Raw genomic sequence first — 21,303 nt, forward strand, 5'->3', positions numbered from 1 at the left:
CGTATCTAACCTAACTTAATAGCCTAACACTAACTTAACCTAACCTAACCAAACTATTCTAATCTCACCACTCAACGGCATTATTTTCATAAGCCTTTGGTGAAATGACCATATTCAGTAATAATTGAATATTTAATTATTGTTGTTTTGCATTTCGTCGCATTCAAATAGTTTCAATTGTTCTCATTATCTTTCTCTATTTCCTCTTATTTATCTCTATCTTATTTTCATATTATTCTTATTATTTTTTCTTTTGTTACGTGTACAGTATTAGCGTGTGTTAAATAAAAGTTGAACGCGGTGTCGTGATCGAATGGTAAATTTCAGCCCTACCCTGATGACCTTGAGTTGCCAAATGTCGCAATAACCACACCTTTTTTTTATTTAATTCATCGTTCAGTTCTTCGTAGATTATTATTATTATTATTATTATTATTATTATTATTATTATTATTAATATTATTATTATTATTATTATTATTATTATTATTATTATTATTATTATTATTATTATTATTATTATTATTATTTTTGTTATTATTATTATTATTATTATTATTATTATATATTATTATTATTATTATCCCATAGAAATAATTCCTCTCATTAATATATATAAATAAGTTAAACGAGACACGTGATTAATTTTTACCAATTATATTTATTAGTTTGAGTTTCAAGTTTAAATACAATGCCCATCATTGATTAATTTATTTTACTAGAGAACATTACTAGTGAACATTACTAGAGAACACTACTGAAGAACATTACTATGAACATTACTAAAGAACATTACTAGAGAACATTACTTGAGAACATTACTAGAGAACATTACTGAGAACATTACTTGAGAACATTACTAGAGAACATATTAGAACATTACTGAGAACATTAGAGAACATTACTAGAGAACATACTGGAGAACATTACTAAAGAACATTACTTGAGAACATTACTGGAGAACATTACTGGAGAACACCTTTCCTAATAGCCAACCTCCCCAAAACATTGAATCGTCCTTAGAACACCATGTCCCTCCAGAGAACATAAGGGCCTCTACATCCTCCAGGAGACTGTGGGGTCCGTCAGCGTTCATCCCAAGTCCGCAGAAGGAGGAGAGGGTCGGATAGGACTCCATCTTGGTCACCGAGGCCCATCTCTGCTGCGTACTTGTGAAATCTGCCCTCATAACGGTAGACATGGTGAGTGTGTGTGTGTGTGTGTGTGTCTGTGGGAGTGTGTATGTGTGTATATTTCTTCGGCTTTTATGAATAAGGTCATTGAAAATACTCTCTCTCGGTTCATCTGTCCATCTATCCACCAATAAATTTACCCATTTATTTATGTATGCCTCTTACTTATTTACAGTATATTTGAACCATTATCTATCTATCTAATCTATCTAGCTATCCATCTATCTATCTATCTATCTATCTATCTCCTTCCTTCCTCCTTCCAACACCTACCCCTTTCATCATCATACACTTGAGGAAGGCCAGGCAGTACCCAGTTCCTTCTTCAGGGGATTCTTCGCCTTTTCCACCGGCAGACACACATTGGAGAAGTCCCTACATCGTTCCAGAGCCTCGCCGAAGTCAGCTTCCCTGAGGAGTCGACGGGGAGGTTCAGAATTCTCTTGACCGATGTAGGCATAGTTCGGCATGTTGTTGGAGTCGAGCTGGGAAATTGGTTGGGGAAAATTGGTGGGGAAAATTGGTTGGGGAAAATTGGTTGGGGAAAATTGTTGGGGAAAAATTGGTGGGGAAATTGGTTGGGGAAAATTGGTTGGGGAAAATTGGTTGGGGAAAATTGGTGGGGAAAATTGTGGGGAAATTATTTTGGGAAAGTTGAGAATAATAATGTTTGTCATAATGATAATCCTATAGGACTCCCTCTCACCCCCCACAGGACTCACCAAGGACTCCCTCTCACCCCCCCCAGACTCACCCAAGGACTCCTCTCACCCCCCACAGGACTCACCAAGGACTCTTCCCTCACCTCCACAGGACTTACCAGGACTCCTCACCCCACAGGACTCTCACCAAGGACTCCCCTCACCCCCAGGACTCACCAAGGACTCTCTCACCCACAGGACTCACCAAGGACTCTTTCCTCACCTCCACAGGACTTACCAAGGACTCCTCTCACCCCCACAGGACTCACCAAAGACTCTTCCTTCACCTCCACAGGACTCACCAAGGACTCCTCTCACCTCCACAGGACTCACCAAGGACTCCCTTCTCACCTCACAGGACTCACCAAGGACTCCTCCTCACCCCCCACAGGACTCACCAGGACTCCTCCCTCACCCACCACAGGACTCACTAAGGACTCCTCCTCACCCCCATAGGACTCACCATCTTCACCTCCCCAGGACGCGGTAATGTTGCTGATCTTGGCCGTCATTCTCTCCTTCAGTGTTTCAATCTTTCTCAGGACTCAGGGGCAAACCGCTTCTGTCAACGTCATGGAAAAACAGATTATTTACCTTTTGTGTACCGATATATACGGTCTATGTACTGTACATTGTGTGTGTGTGTGTGTACTCCACTGTGTATGACTAGTATCTCAAAAAAGAAATTATCTGACTTCCGAAATGCTATGTAACTCGTGATGTCCCGGGAGGGTTGGTATGTGTGGCTCTGTTCGTGATGTCCCGAGGGCTGGTATGGGTGGCTCTGTTCGTGATGTCCCGGAGGGTTGGTATGGGTGGCTCTGTTCGTGATGTCTCGGAGGGTTGGTATGGGTGGCTCTGTTCGTGATGTCCCGGAGGCTGGTATGGGTGGCTCTGTTCGTGATGTCCCGGGAGGGTTGGTATGCGTGGCTCTGTTGGCATACTGATCCTACTACAGTTGGTAACCGAACATTATATTAACGGAATAAATACAGCGCATCACTTATATTAAACTACAGGGCAGGAAAGCGCATGTCCCAATATCTATCATCCGTGGTCTCAATGTTTTACACAGACTGGACACATTGAGATACTGTACAAGCTGAATTAATACAAACTTATATGACTATTTTACTGTATAAATATGTATCTATCTGTAGCACCGCCGGAGGAAACGTTGATTATTTCCACATTTTTTATATTATCATTTCACTATTTATTATCTAACTGGCTGTTCAGGTGGTTGGTCTGTTCATTGTTACTTTGTTATGGCGGCGCCGTGTGAGCTCATTCAAGACGAGAGGATAAAGTAAAGTAAAGTAAAATAAAGTAAACATCTAATAAAATAAATTCACAATCAAACCATCAGAGAAAACGGCGATATATTAAGAATATTTAAGGTATAACTATACAATTTCGAGCATGAAGGCTTTAGCACAATGTCTATGAAAATGCTCATTATCATCACTCAACACAAGTTTAACACGCATAACTCAGCTTATGGCTTAAATGTCCTGTTCCAGTACAATATATAGTTTTGTATCTATTTGAGATTTTTTTCATATCTTCTCTGACAATTTGACGACGGCTGTAAGCGACACACACACACACACACACACACACACACACACACACACACACAAACTCACCGTCCGCATCCCTGCTACATTCTGGTAGGGGTTGTACTGGTTCACCTGGCCGTACTGGGTGAACTGGGGCATCTGTGGGTACTGGGGGAACTGGTAGGGTGAATAGACAGGCACTGGGACGTACATCGGGCGGCGGTAGCGTTCCTCCTCAACTCATTCTGTTAAGACGTGAAGGCAGGAGACCACAACAGCTCATCAAGTATTTAAAGTCTACCATCAACAATCCTACACGTAAGACTCTCGTAGATCCTAAAACTAACCAAAACAAAAGACTACAACCACAGGTGATCTACAGGTATATGATCTGAATCTACACAGGTTAATTACACTCCCACATAGTCATAAACTCACCAACATATCCTGGAAGTCTGGTATGATGTCATAAGTGTCAATCCCATGGCACTTGTCACACGCTGCCTTCATCTGCAGCCACTGTCTCACCGGTTCTTCTCTAGCTCGACATGATCTTAATGGGAGGTATGTGTAAGGGATAGATAGATAGATAGATAGATAGATAGATAGATAGATAGATAGATAGATAGATAGAACACTAATGAGATGAAGACAGTAAACATTAAGGGGCCTAATTGGACGACTTACCTTTATATAAGCGTATTTCTTCATAGCCTCAGGTGGACTATGAGGTGGGACAGGAGCCAGGGCGACACTGCCAGGTGAATCCACATACTGCAAAGGTGAGTGTCTCCAGTGTGTGTGTCTCTCTCTCTTTTGTCTCTCTCTATTTCCTTCTCGGTTTCTCCTTTTTCTCTCTCTCTATTTCTCTCTTTCAATTTTCTCTCTGTCTACGCACGCATCTCTCTCTCTAATCAAATTACGTAACTTTAGAAATATATTGTTTTTCTTAATTTACTTAAAACTTTATAAACAATGACTTATATTGTTCGATATAATGTCTCTATACCGAATACTTATAAATTACACTTATTGATTAAATGTCACTTAACACCCACTACTTATTTATTATTGTATATATTATACTCAAGTCTAAATAATGTACTTAAAAATTACTTAATATTTCTAAAGTGGATTTATTGCTTGTTTAAATGATGTAAACTTACATACACACACACACACACACACACACACACACACACAAACACACACAAACATTTACATGAACACAGACACATACATATACACATCATAATAATATGAAAAGCCTCGAAATCGAGGATGGCCACAAGGGCCTCCTAGGCGTGAATTTGTTAAGGTGTAGAAGCTGTCAAACACAAACACACACCCTGAGTTAACAAGCTGACCCAGTGTCAAGGAGTAGTCCGAGAAGACCGGACAACTCATAACCATTACCCGGAATACGATCCGCAAATCGATTAACACCCAGGTTCCCAATTACGGGTAAAATGGCGTAAAGAAACTTGCCCATAGCTTCATCCTGCCCGGGATCGAACCGGGTCCGCTTTGCGAGGCAGGCATGCTGACCACAGGTCGCCACATAGATACCGACACACACACATATAATGAAATCGCTCGCTCACGTGTGTGTGTGTGTGTGTGTGTGTGTGTGTGCAGTATGTGCTCATGTATATGTCTCGGTGTGTGTGTGTGTGTGTGTTATATGTGTACAGTATGTGCCCATGTATAGTCTCGGTGTGTGTGTGTGTGTGTTTATGTATGTATGTGTACAGTATGTGCTCATGTATATGTCTCGTGTGTGTGTGTGTGTGTGTGTGTGTGTGTGTGTGTGTTTATATGTATGTGTACAGTATGTGTGTGTGTGTTTCCTGCCCTTCCCATCTTCACCCTCCCCCCCCTGACGATATTCCCACCTTGCCTACTGTATATCACCCCACAGGTAAGATGACTCTGTATAAAACACAATTAACGTTTCCTCCTCCACCACTAGACTGACGTCCCTCAAACTCCTCCTTCGTCGGGTCATTTTCCTCCCAAAGTTGTCAGTCTCAAGTAGATTTTTATATATGCTCATTTAGAAGTCTAAGGTTAACTTCTCCTCCTAACTGGTGATGTGAGAACCTATCTAACTGACTCACTTAAGCTACGACACAAAGATGAATTCTCAAAGGTTCCTACGTTAAATAATAATAATAATAATAATAATAATATAACTACCTGGGGCTGCCTACAAATTATTATATAATTCGTAATGTATTCACCTGAGGATCAAGGTCTTAGCGATTATAGGTGAGAAAATTATCACCATTATAATTATTTTCCGGAAATGGACCAAATTGCTCAACTTTGTAACAGGAACTGAATCTCAAGACTTTGGAAAATTGTTCTCATATGAATCGGAAAATAGGAGAGAATTTTTCGCCAATATATTTTTATTATTTTTTCTTGAGATTGTGTCGATATAATTGTGGGAATTGTATATATATATATATATATATATATATATATATATATATATATATATATATATATATATATATATATATATATATATATATATATATATATATATATTGTTTTCTTTGAGTACGATGATTTAATCCCTTGAGTACGACGACTTAGATCCTTGAGTGCGTTGACTTAGAATCCTTGAGTACGATAACTTAATATCCTTGAGTACGGTGGCATAATATCCTTGAGTACGATGACTTAATATCCGTGAGTACGATGACTTAATCCCTTGAGTACGACAATTTAACATTCCTTTAGTACAATAACCTTTACTCTTGAGTACATTAACCAGTACTCTCGGATTTCTGGCTGCCACAGGAACGATAATGACCTAACACCGTCAGCGTGACTCGGCGCTTATGAGGGTCGGCAGTTGTGAAGGTCAATAGGGGTCAACATCTGGGTGGTTGGGGAGGATATGAAGACACGAAGCATTCACGGGTAGTAGTAGAAGTAGTAGTAGTAGTAGTAGTAGAGAATTCAGAACGTTGATCAAGGCAGCTTCACTCCTCTAGTGTTCACAACCTCTGGTGGGATGGGCCCAAGTGCAAGATGCTTCTACGCCAGACTCGCGGAGGTGTTATCCGAACTGAAGCAGCAGCCCAGAAGTTATGTTACAGCCTGGATGAGCTGTCGACTGTCCTTCTCTCTCCTTAGGTCGGCTTTGCTCTGCCTCAGGGGAAAGAGAGCATCAGCCCCAAAGCCGACAACAGTTGCAGATGTTGACTATGAGGCAACAGTCACTGAATGCCGCACTGATCTGCGGTTCAACTAACTCAACACAGCTAGGGTAGCTACTTATGTATTAGGATATTTAATTTTAAAGTAGTAGGAATGGGATTTACTGATCCAGAGGAGCTTGCTGCCACCGAACATCAGAACTCAGTCAAGCTCACGGCAGCCCTCACTTAGCAAGTCAGGTGGATTTTTTTACATCGAATTTCTTTTCAATGGGACACTATGCTATTAAATACTTTTTTTAACGAAGCTTTATAATTGTGGTCATCCTTGATTTGGTTAAAAGTACCTTGAAAAAGTTACAAAAAAAATATTTACCGATCGTCATTTCAGAATTTATTGGGCCGTGATTGGTTATAACCTGAAGAATCATCGTGACCATGAGATAATAAACCTTTGCTATTGGTCAGAAGTTTCGTGACGTAGCATTGTGGCATTGAGATAATAAACCCTCACCATTGGTCAGAAGCGTTGTTGAGAAATGACATCATAGACTAGAAGCACTGTGATTGGTCGTAGGTGATTGACACTTCAGGTTGATGACACTTCCGGTAATTGATAATCACCCACATACACACACACCACCGTGATTGGGCAGCTTTTCCTTCTGACGGGCGGCGCCGTGACAGTATAACAGCTGATGATGGCCGGCTACATCATTATAATAAACCAACATGGCGGCCTTACGGTTCAGTTGTGTTGCAGAAAATATTTATGACAGTGGCATGAAATATGGCAGTGACGTCACAACCCCTACCAGCCCTCCACACAGTGTTACCAACCTTTCCTCCCTTCCTAGAGGAGTATGTTGGTAGCCCTGGAGGGTTATGTTATATATTTACATAAGTTTCTGTTTGCTTAACTTACTGTTGGTACTCCTGCAGGCTGAAGAAGAAGAAGAAGAAGAAGAAGACATTGTTCCCTTCAGGGTAATATTACTTATGGTAATTGTCTTCGTGTTATGTGACAGTTGTGGTCCTGACCTCCGGCCATTCCCCCTCATTAACTCAGATTTAAGTATACAGTACATACATACACTGTACATACATACATACATACATACATACATACATACATATGTGCGCATCACTATTAGGTCCCTGGGCATCAGAGAGGTCCCTGGGCATCACTGAGAGGTCCCTGGGCATCACTGGAGGAGGTCCCTGGAGAGGAGAGGGGAGGAGGGTCAGAGAGTCACAACAGGAGAGTGAGTTAGCAGCAGTTGTTACTCTTGCAGGCGCATTTGTTACTCTGCATCACGGTGTTCCCCAGGGGCCTCAACTGTATGTTTTATCTCAGTTAGTTAATGGTTTTGAGTGTTTTGTTTTCTGTTTTTTCCTGTTTTTCCTGTGTTTTTTGGGCTGAAGTTTTGAGTTGCTAGATTGTTTTTATCTGTTGTATTACTGTTGTTTTCAGTATCTCACCCACCCTCATCCACCCACCCTCATCCACCCACCCTCATCCACCCACCCTCACCTACACCCATAGCTATACACCCACTCCCACCCACCACCCTCACTTACGTTGTCCTATCGTCCGTGTGTGTGTGTGTGTGTGTGTGTGTGTGTGTGTGTGTGTGTGTGTGTGTGTGTGTGTGTGTGTGTGTGTGTGTGTGTGTGTGTGTGTGTAGAGGAACATGTACATACACAGAAAATGAACAGTAATCGTGACTTGCACATAAATCTATCTAGGCTGAAAGAGAAAGACAGAAAGTAAAGGAGGATTTTAAAGATAGAGAAATAGAGTGAAAGAGATGATACAAAGATATACAGACAGAGAGACAGACAGAGAGACAGAGACAGACACAGAGACAGACAGAGAGACAGAGAGAGACAGACAGAGAGACAGAGAGAGACAGACAGACAGACAGACAGACATAAACACAGACAGACGGACAGACAGAGACATAAACACAGACAGACGGACAGACAGAGACATAAACACAGACATACAGACAGACAGACAAACGGACAGACAGACAGACATAAACACACACAGACAGACAGACATAAACACAGACAGACAGACAGACAGAGACATAAACACAGACAGACAGACAGACAGACAGACGTAAACACAGACAGACGGACAGACAGAGACATAAACACAGACATACAGACAGACAGACAAACGGACAGACAGGCATAAACACAGACAGACAGACAGACAGAGACAGACAGACGTAAACACAGACAGACGGACAGACAGAGACATAAACACAGACAGACAGAGAGACAGACAGAGAGACAGACAGAGAGACAGACAGACCTAATAATACTTCTCCTCCACATGTTAAATCTCCTTCGTCATTTTCCTTTTCTTCTTCTTCATCACCTCCCTCCTCTTCTATCTATCTATCTATTTATCTATCTATCTATCTATCAATCTATCTATCTGTCTATCTGTCTATATGTCTATCTGTCTGTCTCTCACACACACACACATCAAAAGTTTATAGGTGGTAAAATGAAAATAAATAAATACATAAATAAATAATATTGAGGAAAAGGTAAAGTTGACAAGTAAAAATATGGAGTGACTAATGTTGGGGTTGACATACGTGGAGGTGGCAAGGAAGGAACACACAAGAATAACTGTTGGTGGCAGACAAATTAAGTTATTAAAGGGGTGAGAAGATTATTATGTAAACTAAGTCATTTAATAATATTTATATTAAGTTATGATTATGTTAGTTAATTAGGTACATTAAATAACACAAGTAAAACACATCTATACATCTACCAAAACACACCAGAATATTACCCAATTATTCTTACTTTAAACATTAAATACACCTACTGTATACAACAACAACACAAAAACCTGATAGAAATGGCAGCTCGGGTAGCAAGTCAAGGTAGCGATGGCCAACCACAAGGAACCAGGGATTAACGCCGTAGTCCACAACCATCAAACCATCACAACACCATCAGCAGAGGAACACCGTAGGCCGTAGAGGAGAGACAGTAGAGACTCAGCTTACCAGTCAGACACACTTCTTCTGAATCTGTGCTCACTGGGGTCAAGTAGCTTCGTGAAACAGCTTCTTCTCCTGGTGTCAAGTTGGAGCAAGTGGTGGTAGAGTGAGGAGGGGACAGAGTCGTCACAGGAAATCAATAAATAAGTACATAAATAAATAAATAAATAAATAAACTAGTTAGCTATCAAAAGGAGTCAGAAATGTGCATGTTACCCATTAAAGTTTCATTCTCTATAGTAGTATGAAAGAGAAAACCAACATTTATTAGAGGATAACTTATTCAAATTTGTGCTACTATACTGGTATGTCTTTTTGACCAATTAGACGGCAGTGTTGTATTTACGGTTTTTTTTATCCTCTTCGCCACTGATCGGCTTGTGTAGGCAGATGGTGCGACCTCACGTCTCTTTTCCTTTATATTCTTCACCAAAAGGTCGGCTGGCTAGCCGCCCGGGCGATCAGTCACGTCTCTGTCACGCACTGTTGGCAAATACTGGGCATGCACCGGCTCCTGAATGTACCTGAACCCGCTCCAGTGTTGGTCAAGTCTTCTCTTGAAAGAGCTCACACTCGGTGCCGTCACAACACTCTCTGGTAGATTGTTCCAAGAGTTTACAACCCTCACTCCGAAAAAGTTTGCCCTCACGGTTTTCCGGACTTGCGGCTTCTTCAATCTTGAGCTGTGACCCCTTGTGGGGCGAGCGTCCGCCAGCTCAAAGTAAGGACACTCAACTGAGTAGTGCCCCCTGAGATGCTTATAAACCTCAACTAGGTCCCCCCTTGCCCGTCTGTAGTATAAGCTAGGCAAGTTCAGGCGCTCCAATCTCGCAGGGTAGCTGAGATGCCGAAGTGCAGGCACCAGCTTGGTGGCCCTCCTTTGAACATTTTCAACCAACTGACAGTCCCTAGCATATCTCGGGGACCAGATGGGGTGACAGTACTCCAGATGGGGAAGCACTTCACTCCTGAAGATCGTCACGAGGGACGGACCGTCTAGATATCTGAATGACCTTCTTATAAGACCCAATAATTTATTTGCCTGATTTACCTTCTTCTCACAATGGCCCGAGAACTTCAGCTCATTGTCAACATACACACCTAGGTCCTTCTCACACACAGTCTCAACTAGTACATTTTCTTCATCCCGTTGGGACATATGGTACGCCTCCTTACCGTTGGTACGCCCCAGGTGCATCCTCTTACACTTCGTGACATTGAATCTCAGCAGCCATTGTATTTACGGGTTTTTTATATAGGGAGAGGAAGGGATGGGGATATTGATGGATAGATGGATGGATGGATGGACTGATAGATGGATGGATGTATGGATGGATAGATAGATGAATGGGCGGATAGGAGAATGAATAGATGATGATGAGAGGTATGATGAGCTGGATGATGGCTGCGCGTGAGTTGATATATGTGGTGAGGCAGGAGCGCAGGCTGCAACCACACATCTTGAGCTCTCTCTTTTCCTGATCCAGTTGTGAAAGTGTCGCACCAAAATGGGAGAGGGAGAGTTGCAATGGACTGCCGATAGCCTAGTTTGTTGGGTTTCGCCTTAGTAGCCTGTCCATCAGGCATTGCCTTCGTCTGCTGGTGTAGTCGTTGGGTTCCCATGGTGGTTACCTCTTCCGCCTATACCGCCGTGGGGTCTTGTTGGAGCTCTGTAAGCATGTCTGCCTGATGCTGGGCTCCACCGCAAATTTTTCGTTCGGGGTTTACTTCCGTAGCCTTATTATACCTACCAAGGTTAATCCGCAAAACAGCGAGGCAATGGTTGGTAGGCGCCAGGACGTATCCACATGCCAGTGAGCCTATGTGCCGTCCCTCTGGGGTACCCACTGCTACTCCGAGATCCCCTGATGGTCTAGCCTGGGCCCACGAGGCACCCAGTTACCGTGTGTTACCACGAGGAGGCACAGCAGGAGTGTTGATGGTGAAGAGGTTGTGTACTGGCTGGGGAAGACTTATGCAAGTTGCTTCTCTGTTCGCCACGAGGGCTAGCCAGCGGCGGTAGCTGAAAGCGAGAGGGAGCAAGCAGTGCCTGCACCTTAACACTAATATAAAGCTGCCACACTATACGCATTAAACCACCCTGTGCACACACACACACACACACACACACACACACACACACGTCCCAACCACTGTAAAAATTATCAACAACTTGTAATCAACCAGTGTGTTCACTCCCAGTCAATCTTACTTTTTGCACTGTCACTATGTTGAAATGCCCTGTAGTTTGAGCTTCTCCCCACCTAGTTATTATATATCATATTTGTATCACTTATGTTACTTGTATATAATTTGCAAATCAAGAGACCCATTCCAGGATTCTCTAAAAGGTCCTCGAAGGATTTTCTCTGTTATTCCTGGATAATTATAAAGTCCTGGGTAGCCTTGGAGTTAATGACGGCAGCATAGCGTGTGTGGTTCATCGTTAGAGCCTCCCTTGTGGTGTCCAATACAGTACTACCTCGTTCGCTCCCTCGCTCCCTCGCCTTGGAATTCCTCTCATCCAGTGACGTGAAGGTTGAGATTCATGGAAGTATTTTGTTTAAGTATAGATAAAGTTTAGGGATTTTTAAGGTTCTTGGAAGGAGTTTAGGACATTTCTTCTTCTTCTTCTCACCCTCTTTTCCTTCCTATTCTTGTCCATTCCTCCTCTTCACCCTCTTCTTCTCCTGTTCCTTTTCTCCACTCGCTTCTTCTTCTTCATCGTCTTCTTCTTCTTCGTCTTCTGCTTCTTCTTCTCCTCACCCTCTCTTCCTTCCTATTATCCTTCTCTTCTTCCCCTCTCCCTCCTTCTCCCCATCAAGCCACACCTTAACACCACCACCGTAACTCAGGTGTTTAATGTCAGCGCCAAATTCGACTGAGATTTCTCCATCATCTACGGATAATTAACTTCCGCCTTGACCATACTGTTAATGTGACACCCCCCCTCCCCCTAACCTCCCAACACCCTCCCCTAACCTCCCAACACCCTCCCCCCTTAAAGTAGTTAGTGGTTATATTATTAATGTAGAACAAGGTCTTTGAGTAGTTGAACGGGTAATGTGTGTGTGTGTGTGTGTGTGTGTGTGTGTGTGTGTGTGTGTGTGTGTGTGTGTGTGTGTGAGCGTTTGTAACACTCTTAAGTTCTCATCCACAAAGCTATTACGTCACACATGGAGTATAACACTTTTTTGCGTCAAGGTCGTGTAAGCTGCCATGGAAACCTGCTCCACCTCCTCCTCCTTCTCTTCCGCCTCCTTCTTACTCTCTTCCTTCAACTACTACTCTTCTTCCTCCTCCTCCTCCTTCATCTTACTCTCTTCCTTCAACTATTACTCTTCTTCCTCCTCCTCCTCCTACTACCACCACCACTACTACCACTACCACTCCCTCCTTACCAGGCGATGGTGAGAGAGAGAGAGAGAGAGAGAGAGAGAGAGAGAGAGAGAGAGAGAGAGAGAGAGAGGGGCGTGTCCCGAGAACTATCAAGGTGTGTCCCCCCTCCTCCCCCTCCTCCCCCTCTCCCTCTCCCCCTTCAATGAATATATATATAAATAGGACACCTCTTCCTCCTCCTACAGTCACTTCCAGTCAAACTCCTTCAGACAGTCAGAAATCAGGTAAGAATCCCAGTTAAGTGATTGGTGATGATTGCCAATTACAATCCATTTTATACAGTTAGTGATTTGTACAATTGTTATTATTATTATTATTATCATTGTCATTATTATTATTATTGTCATTATCATCACTGTAACAGGATGATCGGTTTAGTGTTGGTGATGGCCATGGTGGTGACGGTACTGGGCCGGGGAGAGGAGGATTACTACAATGCTTATGGCTTTACGAAGGTACTGTACTGTTACCTGTGTACTGTTACCTGTATAGTGTTACCTGTGTACTGTTACCTGTGTACTGTTACCTGTATAGTGTTACCTGTGTACCGTTACCTGTATAGTGTTACCTGTGTACTGTTACCTGTGTACTGTTACCTGTATAGTGTTACCTGTGTACCGTTACCTGTATAGTGTTCCGTGAATAATATCATCTGTATTGTGTTACCTGTGTAGTGTTACCTGTGTAGTGTTATCTGTACAGTGTTACCTGTGTAGTGTTATTTACATAGTGCTACCTGTATAGTGTTACCTACTGTATATAGTGTCACCTGTAAAGTGTTACCTGTAGAGTCTTACCTATATAGTGTTACCTGTATGGTGTTACCTTTACAGTGTCACCTGTATAATGTTACCTGTATAGTGTTACCTGTATAGTGTTACCTGTATTGTGTTACCTATATAGTGTTACCTGTATTGTGTTACCTGTATAGTGTTACCTTTATAGTGTCACCTGTATAGTGCCTCATCACCCTCTCTACCTCAGATGATGACTAACTGCTTCGGGAACGACCTTTACTACGACTATATTAGACGAGTAGGTTACGCCAAGCAGGAGTGTTCCCAGCAGCCATTGGCTTATCCTGGACAGTTTACCGGGAGTGGTGGAGTGGTGAGTGACTAACTATCTATCTGCCTACGTCTGTCTGTCTCTATTATATATCCATCAACTGTTTCTGTAAATGACATTTTTTTTATTATGTCATTAACCTTAATTAACCTAAATTAACCATAAGTTACCCTGATTATTTTTACTAGACTCCTTAAGGTGCTTTGTAGAATTAACAATTAATGATGTTAAATCTTAAGTCATGAGAAGTTTATTCACTTTAATATATCAAAACAAAAATTATTATTATTGTTATTTAATGGTAAAAAGGAATAGAAATACACGCACGCACGCACGCACACACACACACACACACACACACACACACACTGCTGCTGCTACTACCACTACTACTTTGCTGTCACTCGGAATCGAGTATGACGACCATCCAGCTATGATACAATGATGTGAGTTATTAAGGATGTCACCTACGTTGGTGAGTTCTGAGGTGACTGAAGAAGCCGATACGGGACCGGCAGGGTCGTTCACAGGTGTGACAAATGTGGAGGGCTACATATAGTGCGGGAGGGGCGGCGGCAGGGTCTTTTTGGCGCTGACGCTTGTCTGCCTTGGTATGCAGTCGTGCTAACTCTAGTGGTGCTCCTCCAAGCGTTACAGTGTGGAGCAATCGTCTCCCAGGTTAGGGGTCGATTTGGTACTTTTTCAAGTTTGTCCTTATACCTTTTCAATTGTCCGCCAGCGTTACATTTACTATTCGTTGGGTGACTGTAAAGTAGCTGCTTCGGCAGTCTACTGTCGTCCATGCGGGCAACATGGCCAGTCCAGCGTAGTTGTTCATGGATAATGGTAGCCTCGATGCTTCTACATTTGGTGTCAGTGAGAATACTGGCATTTGTTCTCTTGTCTTCCCAGATAACTCGGAGGATGGAAGGTAAACTACGTTGGTTAAAGTTTTCAAGTGCCTTGAGGTGCCTCCTGTATATGACCCATATTTTGATGCCATATATCAGGGTGGGGAAGACCACTGCTTGATATACATGCAGCTTTGTAGATAATTTCAGCTCCCTACAGCTGAAGATACGGGTACGAAGTCTGCCAAAGGCTTGAGATGCACATCTAATCTGAAGTTGAATCTCTTCCTCGATGTCCGCGGTGGTGAACAGGTGGGAGACGAGATGCCGAAAGTGGATAACATTAGATGGTGGAGGTGTGGCTGAACCAAGGGCAGGCTGAAAGAGAATCTGAGTCTTATGTACATTCACCTCAAGGCCGAAGTGTGCATACGCATCTGTGTAGGTGTTCAGGATCTTCTGTAGGTTGCGTTCAGTGTAAGCGACAAGGGTGAGGCATACTGAAGTTCAGTAATGGAAGCTGTGGTCACCTTCGTTCCTACCTGAAGTAATCTTATGTTGAAAAGACCCTTCATTCGGTACTTGATGTCCACCCTGCCGGCTAAATTGGCACTTGCACGAGTAAGGAAGGCAGCCAAGAAAATGGAAAAGAGAGTTGGTGCCAGTACACATCCTTGTTTTACCCCCGTTTGGATGGGGAGAACTCAGACTGGGTGCCATTGTGCAGGACACTGCCGTTCATGCCATCGTGGAGTTGCCTCACAATGGTGATGAAATGTGGTGGGCAGGCAAAACGGCTTCCCTTTTGACCGAGTCGAAGGCCTTGGTTAGGTCGATGAAGGCCTACAGGTCACGATGCTGTTCTCCGCACTTTTCTTGTATCTGACAGGCAGCAAAGATCATGTCAGTGGTGCCACGTGATGGTCTAAAGCCACATTGAGATTCTGGGAGGAAGTTTTCCGCCTCAGGAAGAAGTCTGTTCAGGAGGACTCGGGCGATAATCTTGCCAGCTATAGACAGCAGCGAGGTCCCACGGTAGTTGCCACAGTCTGACCGGTCTCTCTTGTTATTATAGATATTGACAATGGAGGCGTCTTTAAGAGCTTGGTAGATTTCCTCCTTTTCCCATATATTCTCCAGGAGAGAGTGGAGACGGCTGGTAAGCAGAGGTCCTCCTGCTTTATAAACCTCGGCTGGGATTCCACCAGGCCCTGAGGCTTTGTTATTTTTCATCTGTTTGATGGCAGTAGCTACCTCATCCAGGGATTTAGGATAGCTGAGGAGGGTCAGCTCTGGATGCTGAGGGACCTGCTGGATAGTTAGGACATCCACATCAGTGTTTCGGTTGTGCAGCGAATGGTAGTGCTCTTTCTAGTGCTGAAGGATGCCTTCTTCGTCTTTAATTAGGGAGTTACCGTCGGATGAGCTGAGGTCGCACACACACACATTAACAAACAAATACATACACATACACTAACAAAACAAACACCCAAACAAACAGATAGACAGACATAGACAGACTCACACAGGTAGATAAACAAACTAAAAATATCCGTCCCCCCCCACCCCCAGCAGAGTGTGGCGCCGCTCCCCCAGCAGGTGTACGGGTACCCCAACACCCCCCTCTACCCCAACACCGGCCTCTACCCCCAAGTGTTCACCCTGCAACAACCCTGCCGTCATCCTTCTTAACCGCCATTGCAGTAAGTGTGTGTCCTCTCTCTCTCTCCTCTCTCTCTCTCTCTCTCTCTCTCTCTCTCTCTCTCATTAGATCTGTCACTTAAGATAGCATTTTTTAAACCTACTTATAATTATCATGGCCTTTATTATAAGACCCTACCCTATAATTATCACCAGCCTTTGTTAGCTAAGGCCCTACCCTATAATTATCACCCAGCCTTTATTATAAGACCCTACCCTATAATTATCGCAGCCTTTATTATAAGACCCCTACCTATAATTATCACCCAGCCTTTGTTATACAACCCCTACCCTATAATTATCGCCAGCCTTTATTATAGACCCTACCCTATATTTTTCAGCCTTTATTATAAGACCCTACCCTATAATTATCACTGGCCTTTATTATAAGACCCTACCCTATAATTATCACCAGCCTTTATTATAAGACCCTACCCTATAATTATCGCCAGCCTTTATTATAAGACCCTACCCTATAATTATCACCAGCCTTTATTATAAGACCCTACCCTATAATTATCGCCAGCCTTTATTATAAGACCCTACCCTATAATTATCACCAGCCTTTATTATAAGACCCTACCCTATAATTATCACCAGCCTTTATTATACAACCTTACCCTATAATTATCGCCAGCCTTTATTATAAGACCCTACCCTATAATTATCGCCAGCCTTTATTATAAGACCCTACCCTATAATTATCACCAGCCTTTATTATACAACCTTACCCTATAATTATCGCCAGCCTTTATTATAAGACCCTACCCTATAATTATCGCCAGCCTTTATTATAGACCCTACCCTATAATTATCACCAGCCTTTATTATAGACCCTACCCTATAATTATCACCAGCCCCTTTGTTATACAACCCTACCCTATTATCGCCAGCCCTTTATTATAAGACCTACTATAATTATCACCAGCCTTTATTATAGACCCTACCTATAATTATCTTAGCCTTTATTATAGACCTACCCTATAATTATCACCAGCCTTTATTATAGACCCTACCTATAATTATCACCAGCCTTTGTTATGCAACCCTACCCTATAATTGTCGCCAGCCTTTATTATAAGACCCTAACCCTACCCTATAATTATCGCCAGCCTTTATTATAAGACCCTACCCTATAATTATCACCAGCCTTTATTATACAACCCTACCCTATAATTATCGCCAGCCTTTATTATAAGACCCTGCCCTATAATTATCACCAGCCTTTATTATACAACCTTACCCTATAATTATCGCCAGCCTTTATTATAAGACCCTACCCTATAATTATCGCCAGCCTTTATTATAAGACCTTACCATATAATTATCGGCAATTAACCACTTCTCCCCCCCGCCCCCCCAGGGCCGCCAAGCTGTCGAGCCTTTGATCAATAGAGATGTCATGGAGGCCTCACTCGCTGCAGTCCACGCCGGCATAAGTAACTATACCTGTCAACTGAGGGTGATGGGACTGGTGAGTACTAGTGGTAGGTGGTGGCAGTTGTGGTAGGTGGTGGTGGTATAGTAGTGGTAGGTGGTGGTAGGTTGTAGTAGTATTTGTTAGGTGGAAAATTTAACGTAGGAACCTTTGAGAATCCATCTTTGTGTCGTAGCTTAAGTGAGTCAGTTAGATACGTTCTCACATCACCAGTTAGGAGGAAAATTTAACGAAGGAACCTTTGAGAATGTACATGACACTACACTAAGAATCTCTACTATCTCCCTCCCAACACAGATTGATGATAACCTCAACATAAACCTGAATGAAGCCATCAATCAATATGTCAACATTCCTATCGACTCTTATCTGAGGGAAGACTTGGTTCTAAGCGTCCGATACTGCAAGGAACAGTCGGTATGTTTGTTAACTCTGCCTTTCGTTCTTATTCTATCTCTGTCTGTCTGCCTGTTTAAATATCTATCTTTCTATTCAATTATCAATTTATTTATCGTGTTGAGAACTGTACTAAAATATATAAAGACAGTTTTTTCAGTCTGTTTTAACCAATAAATAACACTACTTCTGTGTGTGTGTGTGTGTGTGTGTTTCCAGGACCGTATGCCACTCGAGTTACTCACCGTGCCATCACCAACTGTCTTCCGAATCCTCTCCTTCGCCAAGTGTGAGAGGAAATTACGTCGGTTTTCCTGCCTCAAGAAGGATTTGAGGGATAATATTAATTTAGTGGAATTCTCAGCCATTCCTGACATCGGTGGTGCTGGACCTATTGATAATCTCGCCATCATCTTAACGGCAGCTGGAACACTGGATGAATTGGATTTCTTCTAGGCTATCTAGGGAGACCATTCTCCCTCTCTCTCTCTCTCTCTCTCTCTCTCTCTCTCTCTCTCTCTCTCTCCACTATCCACTCTACAGTATCCACAATCCACAAACCACTCTCCAGTACCCACTATCCACTTGTCACCTCAGCTCAAAAATCCAATACATTTTAATAAAGTGTATAGAACAAATATGATTATTTATTATTTCCTTGTAAGAGAGAGAGAGAGAGAGAGAGAGAGAGAGAGAGAGACGAGAAAGAGAAAGATATGGATAATTAAGATGTGCCAAAAAAGATAGAAATAAATTATTACTGAACTGAAATTATTATAATTATGATATGTAATATTATGATGATCCAAAGTTATAATAATAATAATAATAATAATAATAATAATAATAATAATAATAATGTGATGTCCCTCCCTGCTCCCTACAGTATTGAGGAAAGGTAAAGTTGACAAGTAAAAATATGGAGTGACTAATGTAGGGGTTGACATACGTGGAGGAGGCAAGGAAGGAACACACAAGAATAACTGTTGGTGGCAGACAAATTAAGTTATTAAAGGGGTGAGAAGATTATTATGTAAACTAAGTCATTTAATAATATTTATATTAAGTTATGATTATGTTAGTTAATTAGGTACATTAAATAACACAAGTAAAACACATCTATACATCTACCAAAACACACCAGAATATTACCCAATTATTCTTACTTTAAACATTAAATACACCTACTGTATACAACAACAACACAAAAACCTGATAGAAATGGCAGCTCGGGTAGCAAGTCTAGGTAGCGATGGCCAACCACAAGGAACCAGGGATTAACGCCGTAGTCCACAACCATCAAACCATCACAACACCATCAGCAGAGGAACACCGTAGGCCCTAGAGGAGAGACAGTGGAGACTCAGCTTACCAGTCAGACACACTTGCCTCGATACCTCGGTCTCATAGTCAGATGGGAAACTTGTTCTGAATCTGTGCTCACTGGGGTCGAGTAGCTTCGTGAAACAGCTTCTTCTCCTGGTGTCAAGTTGGAGCAAGTGGTGGTAGAGTGAGGAGGGGACAGAGTCGTCACAATAATAATAATACATTGTCCTCCCGTGCTATGTATGAGGTCTCCCATAAGAGTACAAACGTTCACACAGTCTCCACGCAGATCTGTAAGGCAGTGTCTTCTGTACTGGGTATGATAGGCTCAAAGAACATAACCTAATCTAACCTATAATGAATTTCGCTTTTCGGTGTCTATGTACTGTCCAGGGTCTGTGTTCTGTCCAAAGCGTCAGAGTACTGCCTTGGGTGGCTATGTACTGGCTAGAGTATCTAAGTACTTTCCAGGCTGTTTACTGTATGTACTGTCCAGTGTTTATGTACTGTCCAAGGTTGACCAAGATATGCCCCGTCACCCCTGTCAAGCCAGCCAGTGTGACGCCACTGACAAAAAGGTGCAACATTTATCAGAGATTTAACGCCAACTCGAGCGTTCACGTACGCCACGCCCGCCCGAAGCCCAAGGACAAGGTTGATGGAGGGTCAACTGGTGGAGAACGTTCAAATTTGAGGTTAATATTTATTTATTTTTTATATTATTATTATTATTGTTATTATTATTATTATTATTATTATTATTATTATTATTATTATTATTATTATTATTATTATTATTATTATTATTATTATTATTAATGCTAGGTCATCCCGGACGATCATAAATCCCCTTTCCACCCTTTCCTTCCTCCCTCCCTCAGTCCTTCTACTTTCCCCTCCCGCTCTTCACCCCGCTCTTCCTTCCCCCTGTCACCCCCGCTCTTCCTCATCCCCCTGCCCTTCCTGTCGTCTTGAAGGCCCGACAATCACAGACGTTTATCAATTCTTGGCTGCCTCAGTTAAGTTTCCTTGTTCACAGTGAAGTGTTTATTCTGTGGGTGGGTGGGTGGTGAGGATTGTGTGAGGAAGTGTTGGCAGGTGGGAGAGGTGTGTGAGGGGACGTGGGTGGGTGGGAGGGTGTTGGTGGGTGGGTGGGGAGGGTGTGTGTGTGTGGGTGAGTGAGGTGTTGGGTGGGGAGGGTGTGGGTGGGAAGGGTGTGGGTGGGTGGGGAGGGTGTTGTGGGTGGGGGTGTTAGTGGGTGGGGGGAGGGTGTGGGTAGGGGACGTGTGGGTGGGTGGGAAGGGTGTTAGTGGGTGGGGAGGGGTGTTGGTGGGTGGGGGTGTTGAGTGGGTGGGGAGGGTGTGGTAGGTGGGCGGTTAGTGGGTGGGGAGGGTGTGGGTGGGTGGGTGGGGAGTGGTAGTGGGTGGGTGGGAGAGGTGTGTCAGTGGGTGTGGTGGGGG

General features: G+C 42.9%; 2 protein-coding genes across 2 annotated transcripts; both read left to right on the top strand.

Annotated features, from left to right (window-relative positions):
• The first annotated feature begins 13,242 nt into the window (after positions 1–13,242).
• LOC121854510 lies at positions 13,243–16,674 on the top strand. Its single transcript, XM_042349189.1, has 4 exons — positions 13,243–13,287; positions 13,428–13,518; positions 14,048–14,173; positions 16,549–16,674. The coding sequence occupies exons 2-4, from the start codon at positions 13,429–13,431 to the stop codon at positions 16,672–16,674; spliced, it is 342 nt and encodes a 113-aa protein (XP_042205123.1). The 5' UTR covers positions 13,243–13,287; position 13,428.
• A 1,351-nt stretch (positions 16,675–18,025) lies between these two features.
• LOC121854503 lies at positions 18,026–19,155 on the top strand. Its single transcript, XM_042349183.1, has 3 exons — positions 18,026–18,157; positions 18,419–18,538; positions 18,737–19,155. Exons 1-3 carry the CDS (start codon positions 18,086–18,088, stop codon positions 18,971–18,973), a joined length of 429 nt encoding a protein of 142 aa, XP_042205117.1. The 5' UTR covers positions 18,026–18,085; the 3' UTR covers positions 18,974–19,155.
• Positions 19,156–21,303: the final 2,148 nt, after the last annotated feature.

Source organism: Homarus americanus, unplaced genomic scaffold, assembly GCF_018991925.1.
Source record: "Homarus americanus isolate GMGI-L3 unplaced genomic scaffold, GMGI_Hamer_2.0 scaffold31887, whole genome shotgun sequence".
NCBI classification, from domain to species: domain Eukaryota; kingdom Metazoa; phylum Arthropoda; class Malacostraca; order Decapoda; family Nephropidae; genus Homarus; species Homarus americanus.

Coding starts and splice junctions, on each gene's coding strand:
- LOC121854510 (XM_042349189.1), top strand. CDS start 13,429: ATGATCGGTTTAGTGTTGGTGATGGCCATGGTGGTGACGGTACTGGGC. Junction 13,519..14,047: donor ATGCTTATGGCTTTACGAAG/GTACTGTACTGT, acceptor TCTCTACCTCAG/ATGATGACTAACTGCTTCGG. Junction 14,174..16,548: donor TTACCGGGAGTGGTGGAGTG/GTGAGTGACTAA, acceptor GTCCCCCCCCAC/CCCCAGCAGAGTGTGGCGCC.
- LOC121854503 (XM_042349183.1), top strand. CDS start 18,086: ATGGAGGCCTCACTCGCTGCAGTCCACGCCGGCATAAGTAACTATACC. Junction 18,158..18,418: donor AACTGAGGGTGATGGGACTG/GTGAGTACTAGT, acceptor CTCCCAACACAG/ATTGATGATAACCTCAACAT. Junction 18,539..18,736: donor GATACTGCAAGGAACAGTCG/GTATGTTTGTTA, acceptor GTGTGTTTCCAG/GACCGTATGCCACTCGAGTT.